Source organism: Anolis carolinensis, chromosome 5 (genome assembly GCF_035594765.1).
Source record: "Anolis carolinensis isolate JA03-04 chromosome 5, rAnoCar3.1.pri, whole genome shotgun sequence".
NCBI classification, from domain to species: domain Eukaryota; kingdom Metazoa; phylum Chordata; class Lepidosauria; order Squamata; family Dactyloidae; genus Anolis; species Anolis carolinensis.
Window position 1 is genome coordinate 100,858,076 of NC_085845.1, and position 24,717 is coordinate 100,882,792.

General features: G+C 39.0%; 1 protein-coding gene across 1 annotated transcript in view; it reads left to right on the top strand.

The window, feature by feature from the left end:
• Positions 1–24,717, top strand: part of nobox (NOBOX oogenesis homeobox) — a 29,582-nt gene extending 4,865 nt beyond the window's left edge. The window contains exons 3-9 of the mRNA XM_003221387.4: positions 2,229–2,335; positions 4,789–4,910; positions 6,490–6,623; positions 9,350–9,611; positions 16,421–16,764; positions 19,658–20,004; positions 24,283–24,717. Of these exons, the coding sequence (XP_003221435.1) occupies positions 2,229–2,335; positions 4,789–4,910; positions 6,490–6,623; positions 9,350–9,611; positions 16,421–16,764; positions 19,658–19,995 (1,307 nt within the window). The 3' untranslated portion in view covers positions 19,996–20,004; positions 24,283–24,717. The remainder of the gene's footprint in view (positions 1–2,228; positions 2,336–4,788; positions 4,911–6,489; positions 6,624–9,349; positions 9,612–16,420; positions 16,765–19,657; positions 20,005–24,282) is intronic.

Sequence of the window (24,717 nt, forward strand, 5' to 3'; positions counted from 1 at the left end):
TACCACGTTGCTCAGTGCAGGATCACTAAGAAGTATCTTCTCACTGTTACTAAATGTTTAGTAACCCTACAGCTGTTGTTATATTCTTATGTACTTTGCAAGTGGCCCACTGTCCTACTCAGGAATATGCCAGTGTGGCACTTTAGATGCTTGCCATCCCCAAACTTATTTTCATGTCCTTCAATACCTCCAGATTCTCCAGACCAGGTGTCCCTAAACTGCAGCCCTCCAGTTGTTTGGGCCTCCAATTTCCAGAATTCCTGGCCATTGAATAAGCTAGCTAGGGCTTTTGGGATTTGGAGGCCAAAACAGCTGGAGGGCTGCAGTTTGAGGATGCCTGCTCCAGACTATCCTTTTTCATAGACTCATAGCATCATACAGTTGGGAGACCACAAGGTCCAGTCCCCTTTGCCATGCAGGAATACACAATAAAAGCACTCCCAACAGATGGCCACATAGCCCGTGTTTGAAAACTTCTGTTTAAAAACTTCGAGAGAAAAAGACTCCACCACACTCCAAGGCAGTGTATTCCACTGTCCAACAGCTCCTACTGTCAAGAAATTCTTTGTAATGTTTAGTTGAAATGAATCCATTGCTCCATATCCAGAAGCTTCAATATGACATTGTTTCATATATGTAAACATGGAGATCATGTCATCCCTTAACCTTCTCTTCTCCAAGCTAAACATACCCAACTCCCTTAGTCAGTCCTCATAGGGCATGGCTTACACACTATTGACCTTTTTGGTCAACCTTCTTTGTACACATTCCAACTTGTTAATATCCTCCTTGAATTGTGGTGCCCAGAACTGGACACAGCATTCCAGGTAAGGTTTGACCAAAGCATAATAGAAAGGTACTATTACTTTTCTCAGTCTAGACACTAAATTCTTACTGATGCAACATGATTTACATTGGCTTTCTTATCTACTACATTTCTTGGTTTTCTTGTTCAGCTTGTGGTCTAATAAAATTTCCACATTCCATTTACATTTAATATTGCCAAACCAGATGCAACGTATCCTATATCTGTACATTTAATTTGTATTATTTTTTTCCCTGTTGAAATTCATGTTATTAGTTTTGGCCCTAATTTGTTAAGGTCATTGTGGATTTTGATCCTCTGAGGTATTAGATACCCCTCCCCCCAAACTTGTTGTCATTTGCACCTTTGATAAGCATGCCCTCTATTCCATCATCGATAAATATGCTGAATAAATATGCCACAGGACAAAATCCTGTGGCATCCCACTAGTCACTTTTCTCCATAATGAGGAGGAGCTATTGGTAAGCACCTTTGGGTTGGACAGATAATGACTTACAAATCCATCAAACAGTAGCATTGTCTAGCTCATGTTATCCCATCTTTTTTGCAAGATATAATGGGCTATCTTGTCAATGTCCTTACTAAAATCAATATATGCTATGTCCACAGCATTATCTTAATCTCTTCAAGAAACTTTTGTGAATTATGAGCTCCCTCACTTTTATGCATTTCCAACCATTTGGTCTCACCCAGTAGTTCCCTAAATTTAAAATTGGTTTGTATCAGGTATTGTTTGTTTTTCCCCTTGCAAATTATTTCATGTATTTTTACCTTCAAAAAGGTCAAATTTGGTCTGGAATTTTATTCTGCGCATGGTTATTGAATGGTGTATTTTCAGTTGTAATTTTCTCTTTAGTAGTACATATTTTTAAAATGCCAGATTCTTGAGAGGTGAAAAGTGGATAAGAATTTAGAATTCAGGTATAAATTCTTTTCCATTCCTTTATAGGAATTATGTGATTGGATGTATAGCCCTGTAGCACTATGGTATAAGAAAAAGAGGTTCCTGCAAGCCTCCAACAGCTCTACAAGGTTACTTTGTAGTTCTGAACAAAAAAGCTACTGTTGGGATTTAGACCTAGAGAGCCAGTGTGGTATCATGGTTTGAACATTTGACTATGATTTTGGAGATGATTCAGATACCTGCCCAGCCATAGAAATACTGGGTGTCTTTGGACAAAAAAAGGTTGGGGACGTTGTAGACGTATACAGTATTGTGTTTTGTTTTCTAAATTTATTTTCAAATTAAAGGCTACAATATTTTCAAATTCAGATATTTTTTAAGGTCACATTTCTAGTCTTTTCCTCAAGTTCTTTCCTTCTTGTTCTTTCTGGCTTTTTGTTGGTTCTCTCTTAGCTTCTTTCTCCCCCCCCCTCCCCCCAATGGTGTTCTCTTTTCCAGAACAGCTAGATGAGCTTGAAAGAATGTTCCTGGAAGATCATTATCCTGATAATGAAAAGCGCAGAGAAATTGCTACTGCTGTTGGTGTTCCAGCACAGCGAGTTATGGTAAGTCTTTACTGTTGACTAAGAAATTTGTCTCATTTAGATGTAACACATCTGGTTTGTTAAACTATCTTTCAGAAGCTGGCAGCAGCTCTTCAAATTTATTTATTATTTATTTATTTCTGGAATTTCTATGCCGCCTTTCTCTATATGGACCCAAGGCAGCTCACAGCATCATTAGAATAAGCAATGTAACATAAAGCATTCATTAAAAATGATTAAGAGTTGCCTTCTCCTTTTGCATGTTGGTTTTAGTTTAACTATCTTAAACTGTGACTGACTGTTACATCTAGAACAGTGAACTGATTTTTGACATCAATTTACTAGATGAGTAAAAATCCATTTAAACATTAGCTGAGATCAAACTAAATGTTTACATTTTAAATGTAACAGAATCAGCAGTTTAACAGGAACAGTATGCCAATGTTGGCACAGGTAAATAGTGGTAATGCATGTTTGAAATAGTTTTGTTCATGTGCTGGCACCTGTTTGCACAAAAAAGTACCATCAAGTACTCTGTTTATATGAGCAATGTATTGACACTGTGTTATTGCAGAAATGTATGATAATACTGCTACTGTTACAAAAGAAGAAAAGAAAGCAGTTTTTCTGTTCATTGGAAAGGAATCAACCTGAATTTTTAATTATTGGCTTCTATTTTGAGAGCGGGAGTGAATCCACACACCTTAAAGTAACATTAGAATCACCTTAAAGGTGATTGTAATGCTCACCTTTTTTTTACTAAATTACCTTCCCAAAATTAGGGTGTGCATTATATTTGTGTAATATGGTAAATATTACTTTGAGTTTCAGATTTTTGAAAATTGAGGATGCATTAGACTCGAGTAAGTACGGGTATCCAAAGCTGTGAAATCTGTTTCTGAAAGAGATACTTTCTTCAAAATTCTGTCTCAAATGTGGAACTATAGTTGGCCCTCCAAACCCATGGATTCTTCATCCTTGAATTCCAGCATCCATGGTTCTAAATTATTCCCTTCCCCTGCAAAAAAAAAAAACACAACCCCAAACCTTAATTTTGTCATTTTATATAAGTTACACCATCTGGATATGGCATTGTATATACTGAACTTGAGTGCCCGTAACATTTTTGTTACTGCACAAATCAGCATTTATACAGAACAGATTATAAATTTATTTTGAAATAAACATTCCATTTAATTTTTTCTTATTATTTTTGTTCATTACCAATATTTGCTTCGTTGTTTGCTATTCATACCCTTTTACTTTCATTTCTTGCTCTTTTTTCCTCTTATTTTTGGAACATTTTTGAGAGACTAAATGACCGTGACATTTTTCATTGAATCTCAGTCAATTCGATATAGTTTGTGGCAGCCAGAAAAACAAAGCTTCTGGGATATAACAACTACTTCCAAAGTAAGGGCTGCAGAATTAAACAGAAAAAAAACACTTTCAAACCAGGAACAGACATTTTTTCAAATTTTGTACATAGTGTTATATCACCACCACCACCATAAATTTCAGTCTGAGTATCTCCAATCCATGCTGGAACGTCTATATTTTATTCCACAGCAGACTTACAGTTCACCCTATAAAATGAAGCTGAGAATTTTGTATCAGTTTCCTGGAATGACACCACCCCACAAAATATTTACTTGAGGACTTCATCACAGGAGCAGCAGTGAGGACCATCAGCTGCTTTTTCTATTATAATTGCCCACCAAACATAGATGCTTCCTAACTCAAATGTGGGAAAATAGAGTGATCTGTAAAAGTCTGTATTTATCTCTTGTGAGAAAACAGATCTGAATCAAAGAAATTTCAATTGGAGAATTATGTCATGAGAGAGAGCTTTAATTATTCTTTTCTACAATACTGCTCCAGTGACAATATTTGCAGTCTCTCTCTAAAACACCACCTCACTGGCAGGCAGGCAGGCAGAGGGGAGGAGAGCATCAATAAATGGACCACAGATATTTCAGTGTTATGTGTAGCTTGAGCCTGAGATAGATAGCTGACATTCCAGTTATACATAATTCCTGGTTTAGTATGCCAGAAGCAGCTGGAGATGACAGAAATCTGAACAAAGGGGACACTTATTTTTTTGTTTGAATACTACCATTTCTCTCTTAATGTGTTCTTCTCCAGGTGCATTTAGTCCTGGGAGGAGGGAAAGATGGGGACATATGGTTTAAGGACAGGGTGGCGGAAAGGTTGAGCATTCCCTTTGCTCAGATCTGTAGGCATCAAATATAATTTGCTTTAAAGAAAGGATGGATTATTGTGAGGTGACTGAAATACAATTAATTAGGGATCTATGTGTCTGACCTTTATGTTGAAGAAATCCCATAATCTAGTGACCAGAATAGGCAGTAACTGTATGTTACTTAAGTTAACGTCCCACTCTTACACCCGGAGATCTTGGTCTATACAATTTTCATTTCATTTCACTAAGAATCTCCCACTCCTTTTATTAGGTCTGGTTCCAGAATCGCAGAGCAAAGTGGAGAAAAATGGAAAAATTAATAGTGAAAGACAACAAGAAATCTTCAACTACAGAAGCAGCTTTGTTAGCAGATTCTCAACAAAATTATCAGGGGTGAGAATTCCATGTATCATAGGTTCAGGGATGGGTGATAGCTGTTGAGAGAACTGCAAATGATATACCAGTGACATTATTGCTTCTCAATGTATTCTCTTATTACACAGTTCCCCCCCCCCCCCCCCCCAGATTTTAGGATGCTTCATAATTCATGTTAGAAACCACAGGGAAATAGCATAGGCAGTTGGTCAGTTTAGGGGAAAATAAATGTGCAATGAGTTAGGCATGGTTCTTTCACTCCTTTATATAGGGTATTGTTAGTTCTTCTTTGTGGTTGTCACTCTATCTATGTTACATTCCTTTGGGTCTGCCATTTTGGTCACCTGGGCTTCCAAAGTTATAAATATTCTTTAGTAAGCATGCAGATTAACTCTTTAAAACTTTGCTCTTTTGGGAAATGTATATTACCGGAAAGGACATGTGTGATTACAGAGTAATTTATATGCGTATTAGTAAAACAAGTGGCTTATGCAGTTACATGCTGCCGGTGGTGATCTGTCATATCAAATAAGAGGTTTTTTGTACAGCCAAATGACCTTTCATAGATCTCACATAGACCTATTTTAATAAGAAAAAAATCCACGCTAATAAGGTACATTGTATTTGTAGTACAGTGGTAGTAATCATCATCTTATATAATGTATTTGTAGTGCATGAAACATCATTTCACATTCAATCTGTTAATGATTTTCTTTTGTTATATAGGCATTTACATATATTCAATATTCATGGCTTTTCCAATTTTTTACATTATTTCATCTTTGCTAAAATAATTGTTTCAAATAGTTTCTTAGCTGTTTCCTGAGCACTTCAGATGGTTTTGGGAAACTAAAATGCCAAATCTGACTACGTGCACAAACCCATTTTTGTATCTCATGAAATCATTTTTTCTTTATCTGTATTTTTTAAAAAGAATTTCCCCTTACCACAAAGAGCCAAGCACTTCTGTTTTCTCACTATTTCTTTATCTTGGTTTACAGGGGATGGAGGCCTTTCAACTTTTTAACTGTATTTTTACAAAGAGGATTTGCAACTAAGACTATATATCTTAAATATCCACACATAACTATTTCTGGAGAAAAGTTTGGATTTTTGTTCTATTTTTTAAATATTAAAAAATATAATGCAAAATGTTTATGAGTTTCAAAGATACAAGCTAAAGGGCATTAGGTGTTTACACAATAGAAGAAATGTTGACTTGGAAACATGAATGAAAGATCATAGCAATCACTTTCTCAATGTATGATTTATGAAAGAAAAATAACCATGGTTAAGTTTGGGGTTACATGGCCCTTCAGATGTTTTTTAATGCCAGTTCCCAAAAAGGCGAGCAGGCTGGACATTAGACCATACTGGAATTCTAGGATTACCGATTAACAACATCAAACCATACAAATTTAGTAACATATAAAAGAATTAAAGAGAACATCATATTAGACAAAATAAGATATCTCTGTAAGGAGGGTAGCAGGAACTTATTCCCTGTAGAAAATAAAAACTAATAGTGAAGTGGCATAGAAGTTTTTAATTTTGCCACCATTTCATGCCTTATGTTGATTATGATGTTTATTTTTAGTGCAGCATCACTGCCTGTTTCTCAGAAAACTGAAAATGTGCATGATCAGTCTCCTGCGTTCTTGATGGGTCCTCCAACTATTATCTGTAGCAGCATCCACAGTGAACAATCTACACCACTGGTCTCCACTTCAGGTGAAACCTGTAATGACCTATAACTGGTTTCAGTCATGATTCATTGCTTCGTTCTCCAATTTCCATTATTTGGATAATGTTACATGAAAAGGGGCCCCTGGCGGCACAGTGTGTTAAAGCGCTGAGCTGCTGAACTTGCGAACCAAAAGGTCCCAGGTTCAAATCCCGGGAGCTGAATGAGCGCCCGCTGTTAGCCCCAGCTCCTGCCAACCTAGCAGTTCGAAAACATGCAAATGTGAGTAGATCAATAGGTCCCGCTCCGGCGGGAAGGTAACGGCGCTCCATTTAGTCATGCCGGCCACATGACCTTGGAGGTGTCTACGGACAACGCCGGCTCTTTGGCTTAGAAATGGAGATGAGCACCAACCCCCAGAGTTGGTCACGACTGGACTTAACGTCAGGGGAAAACCTTTACCTTTACCTACATGAAGAGGGTTTAAGTATGTGTTACAATAACTTTGAGACTAACTGAAATAAGTTGGTAGCATACACTTTTGTTTCATCAGCTGCATGAATGAAACTATGAAGGAACTGATTGTATGTGTGAATGGTAATAGAAATAGAAATGTAATAAAAATGCAAAATCTGTTGGTATGGTGATGTTTTAGCTGCTGAGAGACAAATAATAATAGCAACAACAATAACAATTTTATTTATTTATTTATTTACAGTATTTATATTCCGCCCTTCTCACCCCGAAGGGGACTCAGGGCGGATCACATTATACACACATAGGGCAAACATTCAATGCCCATAAACACATCAAACAGAGACTGAGAGACACACGCAGAGGCAAGTTAACCTTCTTCTGAGGGGATGTTCGATTCTGGCCACAGGGGGGAGCAGCTGCTTCATCATCCACACTGACGGCACTTCCTCATTCCAGGTCGTAAATTAGTTAATCTTGCCTCCCCACTTTATAAGTGGTACCTTATCTCCTACTTGATAGATGCAACTATCTTTCGGGTTGCTAGGTCAGCAACGAGCAGGGGCTATTTTTTATTTTTAATTGACGGGTGCTCACCCCGCCACGGGCTGGCCTCGAACTCATGACCTCATGGTCAGAGTGATTTAAGGCAGCTGCTCAACAGCTGCGCCACAGCCCGGCCCCATAACAACAACAACTACTACTTTATTTCTATTCCGTCCTATCTCCCCGAAGGGATTCAGGGCAGATTCCAACAAATAGCGGCATACATTCAATGCCTTCATAAAACAGATATTGGCATGAAATCCCAACAATATAAAAACAGTGTTAAAACCTGACATCAAATTAAACCTAATATCAGTAAATTGAACATTTATTTATTTTATTCATTTATTTTTCAAACTTATATGCCGCCACTCCCCTAGGGCTCGGAGCGACTTACAAGAACCGGCTAAAATCAACAATTTAAAAAACATTTTTAAAAACATCTTTAAAAAAAAATCTTTAAAACATCCTAAAAGCACCTTTTAAAACATCAGCAACAGAACTTTGATAAATTAAAACAATATAGTCAGACAGAATCAAACAATAATTATATAGTGACATAAAATCTAAATAAATGTTCACAGTATTTTACAAAAGCCAATTAAAATTCAACATAGTTGTGTGGGTTGGATTATGTAGCCTATGGTAATAAATTGGGCTGACATAGACTAACAGAGTCCAGATACACCATAGTTCTCAATCAAGATCCAGAAGTGGTCTCTCATTAATTAAAGTCAAACTCAAAGGGAAGATACTGCCTAAAGATAAGGTGAGTAGCTAACCAGATAAATAGTGAATGAATTATTGAAATGTATTGTGGTGTGGTGGTGCAGCGGGTTAAACCGTTAAGCTGCAGAACTTGCTGATTGAAAGGTTGGTGGTTCAAATCCGCAGGATGGGGCGAGCTCCCGTTGCTAGCCCCAGCTTCTACCAACCTAGCAGTTGGAAAATATGTAAAGGTGACTAGATCAATAGGTACCATATCAGTTGGAAGGTAATGGCGCTCCATGCAGTCATGTCAATCGCATGACCTAGGAGGTGTTTACGGACAATGCCGGCTCTTCAGCTTAGAAATGGAGATGAGCACCACCCCCCTGAGTCGGACTCAACTAGACTTAATGTCAAGGGAAACCTTTACATTTGCTTCCTGGGAACCAAAAAGGAAATATGAGAAATGGAGCAAAAGGAAGCCCTCAAGGGCTGGGTGCTATCTATATTAGTGTACCATGAAATCATTGTCTCTTTGAATTCACTGTGATCAGAGTGAAATTATTCTCTTTGCTACTATTAACCCTGGGAAAATAATCTGCTTAGTGCCCATGGATCTTCCTACCCATGCCAGATATCAGCTGTGTGTGTGAGTCTGTGATGAAGGGGAAACTTTATTCTTGTCCACTGTTGTGATCCTAATCATGATTGGGTCTCCACAAATGCTACTTATTAAACTGAAAAACTAATTGTGAATTGATGTCCTAAATGTGAAACACTTTTACAGCCACTTTACAAATTATTCAGAGTATCCATGCCTGCAAACACCTTTTAAAATGTGAACTTGAATTAAAAAGATGTCTTTGCAGGCAATGGCATTTTACTAATAGTTCAGAATACTTTTCTGCCTCTATATTTTATACAATACTAGATTTTTTTGCAGTCTCTCTCCTTTCAACTCTTTCATACTGTTTCTGCCAATCTTTGGCCTTGCATATGCAGTTTACCTTACTCATGTAATAGATCCCTTTTCTCTCTCCTTCAGTTGTCTCAGTTACAGGCAAATCAACACCATATCAATCTGTGCAGACCAAAGACATCTCCGAAGGCATACTTGGTTCTCTCAAGGAAGAAATTTTACCAGCCATCCCAAGTCCTCCACCCATTCGTAGAGCCATACTGCCATTTAATGTGGCACTTAACACAAACAGTCAGATTGCTCCATTGATGGCAGATTTGTGTAACTGTCCTGCCAGCCAGGAAAACAACTCCAATGAGACCTTCGCCTGTAACATGCCAAGCCAAAGGTAGGCAAGCACACACAAACCTTGTGGGAAATGAGCTTAGAATATTGTGTTTGAAAATGTATTGGTCATATTATTCATTATTAAGCTCCATAACACTACTATACAAGAATGCACAATTAAAGCACTCCTGCAAGATGTCCATGCAGTCTCTGTTTAAAGACTTCTATAGATGAAGAACCGACCACTCTCTAAGGTAGTCTGTTCCACTGTTTCCAGTAATTTTTACAGTAAATGAATTATTTCTAATATTTAGGTGGAATTGCTTTTTAATTTAATTTGAATCCACTCATTCTCATTCTACTTGGGAAAGCAGAAAACAACCACTCTGATATAATGGAAATATTGCAAAGTATGGAAATAAAGAAATCCCACTGCAGTGGCATCACTAGAGGGTGTGAGGTTGTGCAACACTATAAGGTGACACCATCAAGGGGAGTCACCTTTTGGTATTCCCCTTTATTCACTGCATTGCCTCCTTTGCCTCCTCTCCATCTCACTCAGTTTTTTTCTGTTTTGCACCTGCAATCTTTCTTTCTCTTTCCCAAATTTTCCTCTGTTTTAAAAGGAGCTTAAAAAAAAACAACAACAACCAGCAGTGGCAGCCTATGTCTAAAAATATTGTTTTCCAGGAGACAAAGGGGGCTACCTGCAAATATAAGACTATGATTTTAATTTTTATAAGAAACTAGCTTGGGAACCTGGTGATGCCAGGGTCATTTGAGAAAGGCATTGTTTGCCTGTGTTCCAAGTTTAGTCTAGGTCCAGGGTCAGCGGGGTTCAGTAGGTGGAGGTGAACTACAACTCCCATATGGAAGTCCCATCATCCATGGTCCATCCCACTCCAAAGAGCACCAGGATGTAAAGTAGGTCATGGGAACTGTATGTGTCAAGTTTGGTCTTGATCAGACATTGATGGGGGTTGCAATGCTCTCAGGAAGTGAGTGAAGATACTGCAAGTCCTATCATCCATGGTCCAAACTCTTCCAAACCACACCAGGCTGTAGAGTGGGTAATGGGGCCTCTGTGTACCAAGTTTGGTACTGATTCATCATTGGTGAGAGTTGCAGTGCTCTCAAGAAGCCAGTGAAGGTTTTGCAAGTCCCATCGTCCATGGCCCATCCCCCTCCAAACAGCAGCCAGGTGTAGAGTAGGACATGGGGGCTCTATGTGCCACATTTGGTCTTGATCAGGCATTGGTGGGGGTTGCAGTGTTCTAAGGAAGTGAGTGAAGGCATTGCAATTCCCATTGTCCATGGTCCATCATCTTCCAAGCTTCACCAGGGTATAGAGTGGGTCATGGGTGCTCTGTGTTCCAAGTCTGGTCTTGATGAGTCATTTGTGGCAGTTGCAGTGGTCTCAGGAAGTGAGTGAAGGTACTGAAAGTCCCATTTTCCTTGGTATGTCCTCCCCCAGACTGCAGGAGGACGTAAAGTGGGTCATGGGAGGTATGTGTGCCAGATTTTGTCCTCATCCATCATTGGTTTGAGTAGCAGTGGTCTGTGTGAGACAAAGCATTTGAAAGTACTGCAAATCCCATCATCCATGGTCCATCCTCCCCAAAGTGCTGCAGCATGTAAAGTGTGTCATTTGGCATATGTGTGCCAAGTTTGGTCCAATTCTATCATTCCTGGTAGTCGTAGTAGTCTCAGGAAGTGAGTGAAGCAAATCCCATCCATGGTCCATTTCCCCCCAATCTGCACCAGGACATAAAGGTGTGTGCCAGGTTTGGTCCAGTTCAGTCACTGGTGGGCGTTGGAGTGGTCTGCAGGACCTGAAGCGTTTCAAAGTACTGCAAATCCCATCATCCGTGGTCTAGTCTCCCCCAAACGGCACCAGGCCATAAAGTGTGTCATGGGGGTTAAGTGTGCCAAGTTTGGGCCAGGTCCATCATTCCTGGCAGTCAAAGTTGCCTGTGAAAGTGGTGGCCAATCAGAAAGCTGGCACATACACACATACAAACATTCACTTTTATTATATACATAGTTAAATGATTTTTAAAAATACATAAGTGGAAAGGGTACAATTAAAATTATCATTAAAATGGTAATACAACATACATTATAGTTACAGTAACAATAGTGAAACTGAAATGGAGAGAGCAGTGTCGAGAGATGGTCAGGATTTGCTGGTGGGGCATCTGGGCTTGTCTTGGTCATTTGGGGCATTTAGTGGTAAGGAAGAGGCCTGGGAGGAGAACTTTTACATTCACTTGAAGTCCAGGTTTAAAGTGGATTCTGATTTTGCATAAAATTGTCAATTCACCCTACCCAGTGAACATACAAATTAACTAAACCTTCAAGCAGATTGTGTTTGTGTACTGAAACTGATTCAGTTAAAGCATTAACATAATTTTCTGGACAAGTTTATTTTATATAGTTCACTAGCTGTGCCTGACCACGCGTTGCTGTGGCAAAGTGGTGGTGGTATTGGTTAAAAATTGTTGTGTAATTTTTATTTGACATTATTTGTATTTTTTAATTAATTTTATTGTAAGTTATCTTTTTATTTATTATATTTTATTGTTTTCTTGTATTATTTTTAGTTATTTTCTGTTATTATAGCATTTTATAGTATTAATTTTTTAGCGTTTTTAATTATTTTTGAGTGTTTTTTATTATTTTTATTGGGTTGCTAGGAGACCAAGTTGGAGGAGCTTAACCTTCTAACTGGCAGCAATTGGATAAAAGCAGTTATTCCTCTCTCTCTAATTAGGACTTTATTTTTCTTTTCTTTTTGTTGTATCAACCTAGAGGCGTGGATGATGGGTTGTGTCGTCAAATTTCGAGGTTGGGGGGCCTGTAGTTTTGTTGGTCGCCGTGATGCCATAACTCTTTTTTATATATAGATATATTAGTTCTGTAGGTTTTGATTGTTGCTCTCCAAACAATCTTTCTATTGTAATTTTTTTTGCATTTTTAAATTTATTACTTTTAAGAAAATACATACATAACCATAGTTACTATACTTTTTCCTTTTTCATTCCCTTCTCCCTCCCCTCACACCCCCTTCCCTATTGACAACTTAATCCTGTATTTTTCCCATTACATGAGCCTTCTTTCCATTCTATCCACTTTTTTCTTCCAGCCTTTTTCCCATTCTTTCCACTTTTTTCTTCCAGCTTTCATCATCTGGTTTAACAGCCTGTAGCCATCTGTTAAATGGAGTCCATATTTCTTTAATTTTCCTTCCATTGTAATTCTGCCTTATTTTCCAGGTGTTCAAATCATAATCTTTTTTTTTTAATGAGGAAGGACTATCATGCAAAATATGATCGGTGTCTCAGTTCAAAGTGACAAAATTTTAATAAATTTCACAGGCTGATTTGGACATTAATATAAAATTCCAGCATGAAATAATGCCCAATTATTATGATATCTGTATAAACAAATATTTTCATCTGGTGGTGAAAGGAGAATAAAAGAAACAGTAGACAAACCTCTCTGGAAAGTATTAAGAGGATGTCTCACCTAACATTTGTACAATATTTCCCTAAAACTGAATAGTTTCATTAGTCTGGCTTTTTGCTTCAGCCCCCTGTTAATTCTAAGCTCTTGTAATAAGAAAAGGAGATATCAATATTTACAGTTTTACAAGGAGTAGGTTTCCCTATATTTGCTAAAGAGTCCTGTTGACAATTTCTAACTTGTCAGTATCTGTAATAGGCACAAAGTTGGGTGTCAGTTAATAAATGGGAAGAGATGCACAGCAAAGCCCTGTTTATGACCTGCAGGCATAGTGAATTCTGGTCGCTTATAGCCACCTGGTGGCTAAGCCCAATGTAATTGTTAGAGAAATTAGTCAAGGACAATGAGAGGTGTGTGAGTTTTTAATTTAGTTCAAACAACTGAAATAATTTCTACTTGCTGCTCTTCTGTTGGATCTGGGTCTGAAGATTCTGGCAGGTTTGGAGGTATAATGTCATTTTTTCCTGAAAACAACTAAACTTCACTTGGGGGAGCTCCAGTGGTGGTGAACTCTTCTTCACCTGGGTTTAATTATGAATTAGTGGGAGATCTCTGGCAGGTATCATCATCATCATCATCATCATCATTTAATTACTTATTAATCGCCCTCCATCCAAGATGCTCTAGGCGATTTACAAGATAAAATTGTAAAGGATAAAAATACATACATACAAATATTGATAAAATTAACATAGATTAAAAGCTCTAGTAAAGAGCCAGGTCTTGAGTGCTGGGGTAAAAGGCCCTAACTCACGCATGGCTCTCATATAGGGTGGCAAGGCATTCCATAAGGCAGGGGCAGAAATAGAAAAAGCTCTGCGCCTGGTCCTTTCCAAGTGCACTTCTCTAGGACCCGATATATAAAGTAAGTCACGTTGGGATGGTTGTTGTGACCTCCGATGATGGGAGAAGGAGAGACGGTCCCTAAGGTACGATGGGCCCTGGCCACAAAGAATTTTAAAGGTCAGAACTAGCATCTTATATAGACCACGGTAATCAGTTGGAAGCCAATGCAGATGCTGCAGCACTGGTGTTATATGGCATTTCATGGGTGTTCTTGTGAGTAGCCTGGCTGCCACATTCTGAACAATACGGAGCTTTCGGGTTGTAGACATCGGAAGGCCAACATACAGGGCGTTGCAATAGTCCAGCCTAGATGTGACTGTGGTATGCATGTTTCTGGTTCCCCATAATTAAATTTTATCAATGATTCCTTTTAATCCTTTACCACTTAGTCCACAATTAGGAAGCTATTGCATACTGATTATTTGTGACTTCTGGATCTTTCCAACCATGTTGTCTGAGAGCTTTCATTAGCCAGGCATATTAGGCACAGGTTCTACTAGACCTGAAGGATAGTTCTAAGAAATCAGAAGACTAGGACTTGGAAGGGAGTCTATGAAGAAACTAGTCTGTGGGCAGGATCCATTCCATCCCCCCTGCCGCATCAACAGTTGGCAGAACCTCTCACATTAGCCCCTTCCTTAATAAGCAAGACTTGCTATTCTGCCAAAATAAAGCACCATTTTTTTTGCTGCTGTAAATTTATCAGTTGGACACCAGAGGGAGTAGTGCTCATTTTAAAGTCCCTCAGCTCTTCTCAACTAAACAGACTTGACTACAGGACTGACTGAAAAGCTCCAGGTTTTGTTTCTATTCTATACTGGGTTAAAATCAGCCAATGTTTATAACATTGAGCAGATATCTACACTGCCATATAATCCAGTTTTCTGCTTCAAACTGGATTATATGGCATTCAAAGCAGATAATCTGGATTCAGAGACTCTGATAGTGCCATGAGCTGAGATAAAATATTCTGGCATAAGACTTATATAGTTCCACCCAAGAAATCAAAAAGAACAGAACACAGTATAGGAGTTTTTGATCTTTTTAATTAGTGAGAGCTTTGGGGGGTGGGGGTTTCAGTCTAGCCCAATAATAATAGAAATACAAACTGATTATACTGATCAAGGATTTCCAGAAAGACTGGGGTGTACATATCACCTTTTTATACCAAAGATGTTTATTTTTGTTTTTGTCCAGTTCTCATTTTTGTTAAGATCATTTTGAATCATGATCCTGTTATATCAGGAGAAAGGTGGGAAAAAGATAAAGTGTACAAATAATTAAATATTAGCTATCCCTCATAATTTTATATCATCTGGTGAGCAGTATGCCCTCATGTGGCACCTCTCTCCTTGATAAAGAGGAACCATTGGCAAGCCTTCTTTGAGTTCAATCGACCAACCAGTTTCAAATCTGCCTAAGAGGAACATTGTTTTGTCTAAATTGTAGCAGCTTGTCTGCAAGAATAACATGAAATCACAATGTGTCCTCTTTACCTGCCACATTGTTTAAAGTGACAGATCTTTATGTAAATACAGCTCTTGAATAGGATTCTGTGGGAAGTGAGGTCAAATCAAAACAGCCTCCAGTAGTTTTAATAGCCTTGTACTGACCATCATGCTCAAAGCCTCCAAGGATCCTATATTTTGGATTTCAGCTGAAATAATTACACAGACCAAATCTGAACTGTATCCTAAAGAGAGAATGGGATAATGGGTCACTAGATCCATTAAGTCCAGTTGCCCATGTACTATAGTTTTATTCTGTATTATCCTTGTCCTTTCAGCTATAGCTGTGTTCTTACAAAAAGTTCCCCACCGCCACTGCTGTTAACTTAGCTATGATGAAATCAGAGGCAGAGATGAGGATCACTACCACATCAAAAATTGTGATCATATGATTCCTGCCTTCTTATATGGTAGGAGGGCCATCAAGTATTTGCATGTCTCATTCACACCAGATAAGAATGAGTCATAGGTTCAGAATCATAGCATCATAGAGTTGGAAGCAACCACAAGGGCCATCCAATCCAGTCCCTTGCCTTGCAGGAATATACAAGCAAAGCACTCATGACAGATGACAATTCAGCCTCTGTTTAAAAGCTTTCCAGGCAGGAAGTTCTTCCTAATGCTTAGGTGAAATCTCTTTTGTTGTAGTTTGATATTGCTCTTTGTTCTAGTCTCTGGAGCAGAAAACAAGCTTGCTCCAACTTCAGCATGGTATCTCTTTGAAATTTAAGCATGGTTATGAAGTCACCTTTTAACCTTTCTTTCTCCAGCTAAACATACCCAACCTCCTTAGCTGTTTCTCATAGGACATGGCTTTTAGATCTTATTACCATTTTTGTTTCCCTCCTCTGGAGTGTGTTCCAGTTGAATTATTGTGCAAAGAAGTGGCTACAATATTCCATATGAAGTACCAAGCTTCTGATTCAGTGTGCAGAGAATGGACTCTTAATTCTAAACAGTAACTTGTGAACTATTTTTTCTTTACCCCCAGCATCATCTCTCCTGTGCATTGTAATTACCCTGAGCAGCTGGAACCTACAGCTATCCTAGAAACCCCAAATTTTTACTCAAGTAGTCATTCAAAGATGTTCCAGTTAAACCAACATCCTCAGCAACAGATGTCTCAATTACAGCACTTTCCAATCCACCTTACTGGAGGCATGTTGCCCAGTGTCCAGTTGACACAAGCTGCTTCCAGTAAATCCAGCACACCTTTTTTCTCCATACCTAGCAATGGTGGACTTGCAACGTATGGAACAGCAGAAGCTCCTCCAGGGTTTCAACAGAATCATATAGGAGGACATCTCCTAATACAGTCATCAACTGAAAGCTCAGGTAAATGTTACTTAACTAAATTCTGTCTGGTTTTGGTGATTCCTTATTAAGAAGTAGATGCTATCAGTGGAAATAATCACATGCATGATAACAACTTAGCCCTCCTAGAAAGGGTGTGGCTGTATATCTATGGTCTTTGTTTATTTACAGCCCTTTTAGACTGAAGTTATCTGTGTGGTAAAGAAGACACCCAAAATATATCAGTTAATTAGAATTTGCCAAAATGAATTGTTTTATGTCCTTTCTTTGTTATGTGATAGTATGCCTTATCAACTGTCTTCATATGTTGACATATGATATCAATACATCATTCTTCAGCCAAAAATCTCACATTTGCTAACTGCCAACCAAGGGCGGCTCAAGGCATATGGCAACTATGCGGTCACAGAAGGCGCAAGAGCTGGAGAAGCCTGGAAGGGCACAGCGCTGGCCTCCCTCCCTCCCTGGCTCCCCCACCCCCTTTGTGCCTTGCCCCTTTAACTATGTCCCTGGGGTGCCTCTCTCTCCTTTCCGCCCTCCGACACTCAGAAGCAGCAGCAGTGGGCTCAGCCCTCTGTTTCCCCCTGCCGCCAGGCTTCTGAATGCCCTGGCGCCCTCCCTCTTCTCCCTCCCTCTTTCCTCTTTTCCCTGCTCTCCCTTTCTGCAAGTGAGGTTTATATATCTGTGGAATGTTCAGGGTGGGAAAAAGAACTCTTGTCTGAGGCAGGTGTGAATGTTGCAATTGGCCACCTTGATTAGCATTAAATAGCCTTGTAGCTTCAAAGCCTGGCTGCTTTTTGCCTGGGGTAATCCTTTGTTGGGAGGTGTTAGCTGGTCCTGATTGAGGATCCCCTGGCGCCCTCCCTCCCTACCTCCTTCTTCTCTTCCTTCTTCCTCTTTCCCTCCCACCCTTCACTTTTTCCTTCCTTCATTCCTTCGTCCCTTCTTTCTTTCCTCCTCCTTTCCTCCTTCTCTCCCTCCCTGCTTCCTTCCTCATCTCCTTTCTACTTCACCGACATTAATTGGCCATTTTCCCAGTCTCTGTGGTGGGTTTATGGCTGTGTTCCAGAAGCATTCTCTCTTGACATTTTGCCTGCATCTATGTCAGGCATCCTCAGAGGTTGTGAAGTCTCTTGGAAACTAGGCAAGTGGGGTTTATATATATGTGGAATGTTCAGGGTGGGAAAAAGAACTCTTGTCTGAGGCACCTTGATTAGCATTAAATAGCCTTGCAGCTTCAAAGCCTGGCTGCTTTCTGCCTGGGGTTAACCTTTGTTGGGAGGTGTTAGCTGGCCCTGATTGTTTCTTATCTGGAATTCCTCTGTTTTCTGAGTGGTATTCTTTATTTACTGTCCTGATTTTAGAGTTTTTAAAATACTGAAATTTCGCCCACATCTACTAATTTTTCCCCACTTCAAGTAAGTCACCCCAGCCTTGCCATCAAAGTTATCAGAGGTTTAGAAGAAGGTCTGCTCATCATTCTCATGCTCGGCAGAGGGCAAGGACCATAGTTATCATGCTGAGCATATTCTCCAAAATGCCAAAGCCTAGTTACTGTTATTCAAGTTTCTGTTTGAGTAAGAATGCTAAAACTACCATATTTCATCAATCTCAGCCACACTTTTTTTGCCTAAATGACTGCCAAAATTGAGGTGCACATTATATTTGTGTAATACGGTAAAGACAAATGGGTTGCTGTGAGCTTTCTGGGCTGTATGGCCATGTTCCAGAACCATTCTCTCCTGCCGTTTCGCCTGCATCTATGGCAGGCATCCTTAGAAGTTGGAAACTAATCAAGTGGGGTTTATATATCTGCGGAAAGTCCAAGGTGGGAAAGAAAGAACTCCTGTCTGTTGGAGGCAGGTATAAATGTTTCAATTGCCCACCTTGATTAGCATTGAATAGCCTTTCAGCTTCAAAGCTTGGCTGCTTCCTGCTTGGGGGAATCGTTTGTTGGGATGATTTATTAATATTATTATTATTAGGCCTTGCTCCAGGGAAAGTTCTTCTGCCATGGCTCCCTAGCTATCTATCTACCTTGCCACATATTCTCCACATTGTGTGTATGTGTATGTGTGTGTGTGTGTGTGTGTGTGTGTATATATACAGTAGAGCCTCACTTATCCAACACTCGCTTATCCAACATTCTGGATTATCCAATGCATTTTTGTAGTCCATGTTTTCAATACATTGTGATATTTTGGTGCTAAATTCGTAAATACAGTAATTACTACATAGCATTAATGTGTATTGAACTACTTTTTCTGTCAAATTTGTTGTATAACATGATGTTTTGGTGCTTAATTTGTAAAATCATAACCTAATTTAATGTTTAATAGGCTTTTCCTTAATCTCTCCTTATTATCCAACATATTCGCTTATCCAACGTTCTACCGGCCCGTTTATGTTGGATAAGCGAGACTCTACTGTATGTGTGTGTGTATATATATATATATATATATATATATATATACACACACACACACACACACACATACATACACACACAGACACACACACACATACAAACACATAAGCAGGGACTATATGTGCCATTTGTGTGTGTGTGTGTGTATTCTATTCACCTCTACCTTCTATCTTTTATTTTTTAGTGATTGGTTTGGGGGGGGGGGGGCAAAATACTGCTTGCTTACACTTGAAAATTATCTAGGGCAGGCCCTGCTGCCAACTGAAGTGAGGTTCATGGTTATAGGAGGAAAAATCATGTTGTAGTGGCACCTTGGTTTTGGCATATTGTCCCCCAAGAGATGTTTACTTTTTAACATGCAGTTTGAATTCTGTTGATGCTCTCTTTTTTGTGACTTACTACATTTTCTTTGTATTTACATTTTTGCCATTTTATACTTTTCTTACCACATTCTTTTCTCTTTCTTTGTTTCTGCTTTGTATTTAGGTTTCATTTCTGCTTTTCAGGCTATGCCCTGGAATGAATTTTGTTTGCAAAGAGCTCCAGTTACAAATCAACTTTGCTCACAGATGGCATTATGCAGCTCAAGAGGGGAATATTACTCTGCAGAACAAGTGCAATTTACTCAGAATCAAGGTGTGCCACCCAATTCTTGTCCTCTTCAACATCCAAAAAACACAGTCCCAGGACCTACTGTGTTATTAACTGCCAAGCAAATGGCTCCAGCAGATGAAGATATGAGCCCAATCCATCAGTCTCAGGCAGAGCACATGGCAGCCTATGAGGAGGTCCTTAATTCTGATGATATCTCGAAGTTCAAGTAAATGCTTCAGGTGAGTGATGAGTTTTATGTTCATCAAGTTATGATGTAGAATGACATAAAATTGAAAATATGTATTGTCTGATCAAATAAATGTAGGGCTGGGAGATTTGTAATCAGTTTTTAAAAGAAACGTGCAACCATAACTACTAGACCAATTTGAATTAGAACGGCAGTACTGCATGTGGTGGGAGCTCATTTACCCTGCTGTGCAGATTGCATTTGGGGGGAAATTGAGGTTGTAAATATTGCAAAAGGTTTCTCTTCCAGAATGACAACCTGATCAAGTTCTCCCCCTCCCCCCTGCATTTAACTAGATACAAGTTTCCACTCATAAGCTCTTTGCCTTGCCCAAGTGCTTTGTTAGGTGAGCATGCTTGGATCATCCGTTCCAAGGAATAGAAACAGGAAGCAGGGAGGGGAGAGAACTGACTACCTCTGTAAGCATAGAATGTTTCCTTTAGTATCAGTTTTCCAGGTGCATCCTATGAAATAATCTTCTTTTTATCCCTTCCACATCCAAACAGAGGCAAAGACTTTGTATTTTTCAACATTCTTTAGTTTGTGACGTGGTTGGTATTAATCTGTTTTGCTAGCACTGTTTTTAAATATTCAGAAAAGCCTCCATGGCTGTGCAAAAACCCGAGGGGAATGTTCAGAAAGGACCAGTTGTTTTAGAGGAGACAAGTGATATCCCCTACCTGTAGTGACAAAATGGTTAGTAAAATAGTTCTGATGAGAAAATGGCAGGTCACGGGTAGTTTCGTGGGATTCAGTAAAAAAACGAATTTGAGGAATGGTTGGGCAGAGTATCTTGGGATCCTCCTTCATAATTCCAACCAAGATGGATTCTCAAAACTGACAATCAAATTGTACTGTGTAAATAATTCCATTTTGGATGAAAGAGTGTTTAAGTAGGCAGTAGTCTACATTGGTGTGCACCCAAGCTGGTGTCATCTGCATAGAATATCTCCAAGGGAGAGACTTGAATGTGCTTGCTGTTGCCAAGGGCTGCCAGGTATTATGGCCTGCCTCTGTGATAGAAGTACATACAACATGGGGCTCATCTGCACCGAACACTTGAATGTGAAGGGCGCCTGGATTAGCTGTTGAGTGGGTTACCACAGGGCAGCTACTGTTACCTAATACAGCACTTCTTAAACTTTTCCCACTCACAACCCCTCTCCGCCAGATAAATTTTTACATGACCTCAAGTACAGGCAATCCCCAAGTTATGAACGAGATGCTCCTCTCCTCTCTCTAAAGAAGTCTTTGTATAATAGATAGTATAGAGATTTTATTTAGTGGCAAATCAACATACTTTTTGTTTCAGCCATCTAGTCAGCACACAGTGTTTCAGCAGATTTATTAGAATTTTTTATTTAAATCTATTTTCCCCCCACCCAAGTTGGGTCCATAAATCAACCGCAGAAGTCTGCGCAGAAATACAAACAGTATTTTAGTTAACAGGAATCTTAGATTCTGGATATCCACTACCAGTCAGAGGAAAAAATGCTGGGCCAAATAGTACTTTTCTTTGGTGTGTGTTTATTAGATACCTGGTTTCTGAGTCTTCATAAAGTTACCTTTTACTCTGTAACCTTTTCTCTCTGCTGGAGAACCAAAATTGCTGGGATGCTCCAGTTTCTTCAAGGGTGACCTCTTCTTTCCTTTCTTTTTTGAGAGTGCAGAGGATAGCTCACATTCCTTTTATTTCTTATCTGTATTATGCAAATGTGGAAGATTATCTTGGTTTGTATGAAAATGACTGACCATGTCGATATTCCTGCATAACTGTCTTGATGTTCCCTGCTTGGTTGTATCATCAAGACAGTTGTGTATTCAAAGTGACCCTCCCCCAGTTTAGATGGCCCCCATATAGACGCCCCTCATATAGATGGTTCCCCCATCTAGCCGTTTCCCCTGTCTAGACACCCTGCCATCAAGATTCCTCCATCTTGACACCCCCCCCCCCCAAATATTATACAGTGTAGCTGAACTTCTGCCTCCTTGCCTAGCATTGTGTAAGCATCAATGTAGCAATATTCTATAGCAAGTAAATTTAACTTTTTACTAACAGTTCACCAGATAATTGGCCCCCAGCTATAACTTACTATCGGCTCATACACTTTATCACTGTCCCCTGCGCTATAGATCTAGCGTTTCTAAATGACATTGCCCTTCAAGCCCTAATTTATTTTTGGCTCCTCCACTTTTCCCACCAATCCTGTCTTGAAACTCTTTTTCACAAGCTCCTACCCACCGAGTTTAGCATTCATTACTGTTCAGGCTATTGGTTGTTTTATGATATTATTTTTATGTTGTTATGATGTTGTTTATAAATTTTATTGTGTTGTTTTTATCTATGTCTGATCGAGTCCCTTTGTGGAGATGGAGGCGGGATACAATAATTATAATTATAATTATTACATCTCCTCTTTTAGATTTCATGCAGAAAGCCACAGTCCAAGACAGTCGAGTGGGATTTCTCATATCTGTGTTAATGGGGTGTGCTCAGTTTGGGCATCAGACATATATAAGGCTTGCATGGAGTGTTCTTCCTTTTACTTATTGCCCAGGTGGATTAAGGATGCCACTGCTTTAGAACATGGCTTGTCTCTGTTTGGTTTAATTCAGGACCAGTACACGATTATATGGGTTCTGAACAGAAGTCAAAATGCAGAAATCTAAAGCTTTGTGTGTCTCATTGATGGCCACTGGAAATCAGTGAACAACTAGAAATGTCATTCCCGTTCTCAGAACTGTTTGACACTTTTACATACATAGTAGCCCTCTAGACAGTGATTATGCCTGGTATGATGCAGATAAAACAGGTGTAGGTCTGTTTCTAGAAACAGCAGTGGCATCTAAGTGGGTTGGGGCGGGGGGGGGGGGGAGAGAGAGAAAAGACAGTACAAGACATTTCTACAAACAAATGTAGGAATTTGGGATGTGTGCCAGACTCCAATGAAGCTCAAAGATCTGGGCCCATTCAGACTTCAGAATGATTCCTAAAATAAAGTGAGTTTTCTACAAAAGCTAACAAAAAAGAAGCTAAAGTTCAGGGTGTGAAAGGACTTATGTTAATCAGAACATTTTACACAATGAGTGATGTAAGGCATTGCTTGAAAATTCATATTTAAAGCCAGTTGCTTCAAGTAGGCCACTGTTCTAATGTTTCTGCCTCCCTCCCAGCCCCTTGTGTGAGATTATTTCCTGGAATTTATGGAAGTAACTATAGTTGCCACAGTCATCCAAGCAAAAGCAATTCAATGTTTAACAAGAATAGAGAAGTACTTCTATAGATAATATTTTAAAAGATACAGTATGATGCGATACCTGTGGAAGGAATACCCACAGTTTCATCTACAGACATCTCTCTGGAAAATTTATTGGCCATCTTGGCAATTCTGTAATATGTTTTCATCAGACATTATCATAGACTAGTGTTAGAAGACCTAGGACTTTATGGGTTCTCCAAAGTGACTTTGTAGTAACTTTAGGAGGAGTCTCTCATTCCAGTCATTTCCTGTTTCCAAGGCGAATTCAGGATATGGATATTATGGGGATTGTACTGTAATTTTTGTGTTAGTTGTTTGAGTGAAACTTGGGACCATTCTATCATTTCTTAGCATTATTATTTCCAGTTAAAATATTTATGTCAGTGAAGGGCCAGGCTGAATGGATGCCATTGAAGGAATATTGTTCATTTTTATTTGTTTTTAGCTGTATTCTTACTTGGAATTGTAAGCAAGCTTGAGTCCCAATTTTGGGGGGGAAAGTGCAATATTACTGACAACAATAACAACACTGACAGAGAGTGCTACAAGAGAGGGGTTGCTTTATCACACATAATAGCTGCAAGAGATGGCTACTAGTTAAGCTGTATTATTGTGGTATTTTTTTCATAGAGAAATAAAATGTCTAATACTAATTCCTGTAATATGCTGATGAACAAAGACTTTTTTTAGAAGTTGGCTCCTTTCCACATGTCTTGGCCATGCACACAACTTTGCACACAGCATTCCCATGGTCCCACTGATAGGTGTCTTTTACCATTCTGGCTTTTTCATATTAATTATCAAGAACAACTGGTGATGGGGATTGTGCACCACAAAGAGGACATCAAGGACAACTGATGTTGTGTCACTTTGGAAATAAAAGATGTAGATCTCTGCTTTCCTGGTCCCTGCCCTTCTCCTTTTCATCCATGCCCCCCCCCCCCCCGACCCCACCTTCTCATCTCATGCTTTCATAAGATTTTCCTGGCTCATTTATCTTTTCCTTTCAGGTTTCCCTGAAGACAGCATGCAATGACTCAATCTCCTTTTTTAAAGATGGTTTAGGAAAAAAAGAGAAAAGAAAATGATATTTTTATTCTATTCTCGGAAATAAACTGAAATGATGTATATTTTGTAAGTAAACACATTGAAAAACAGAAGAAGGTGGGAAAATAAGATACTAAGACAACAAGTGCAATTGTTGTTGTTGTTGCTGTTTTTATTTGATATTTATTTATTAAGTAGACATATTATTGCCTGCTGAGGTAAGCAGTGAAATTTCAATAAATAAACTGAATACAGTTCTTTAATTTACATATGAGATGTTGTTTCTGAGTATCTGCATATTTAATGCTATGAGTAACTAGGGCTCCTTACCTTGTTGAAAAAGGAATTTTTAAAATGATGCTTTCATTAAAAATTATGGAGACATTGTTGTCATAAGA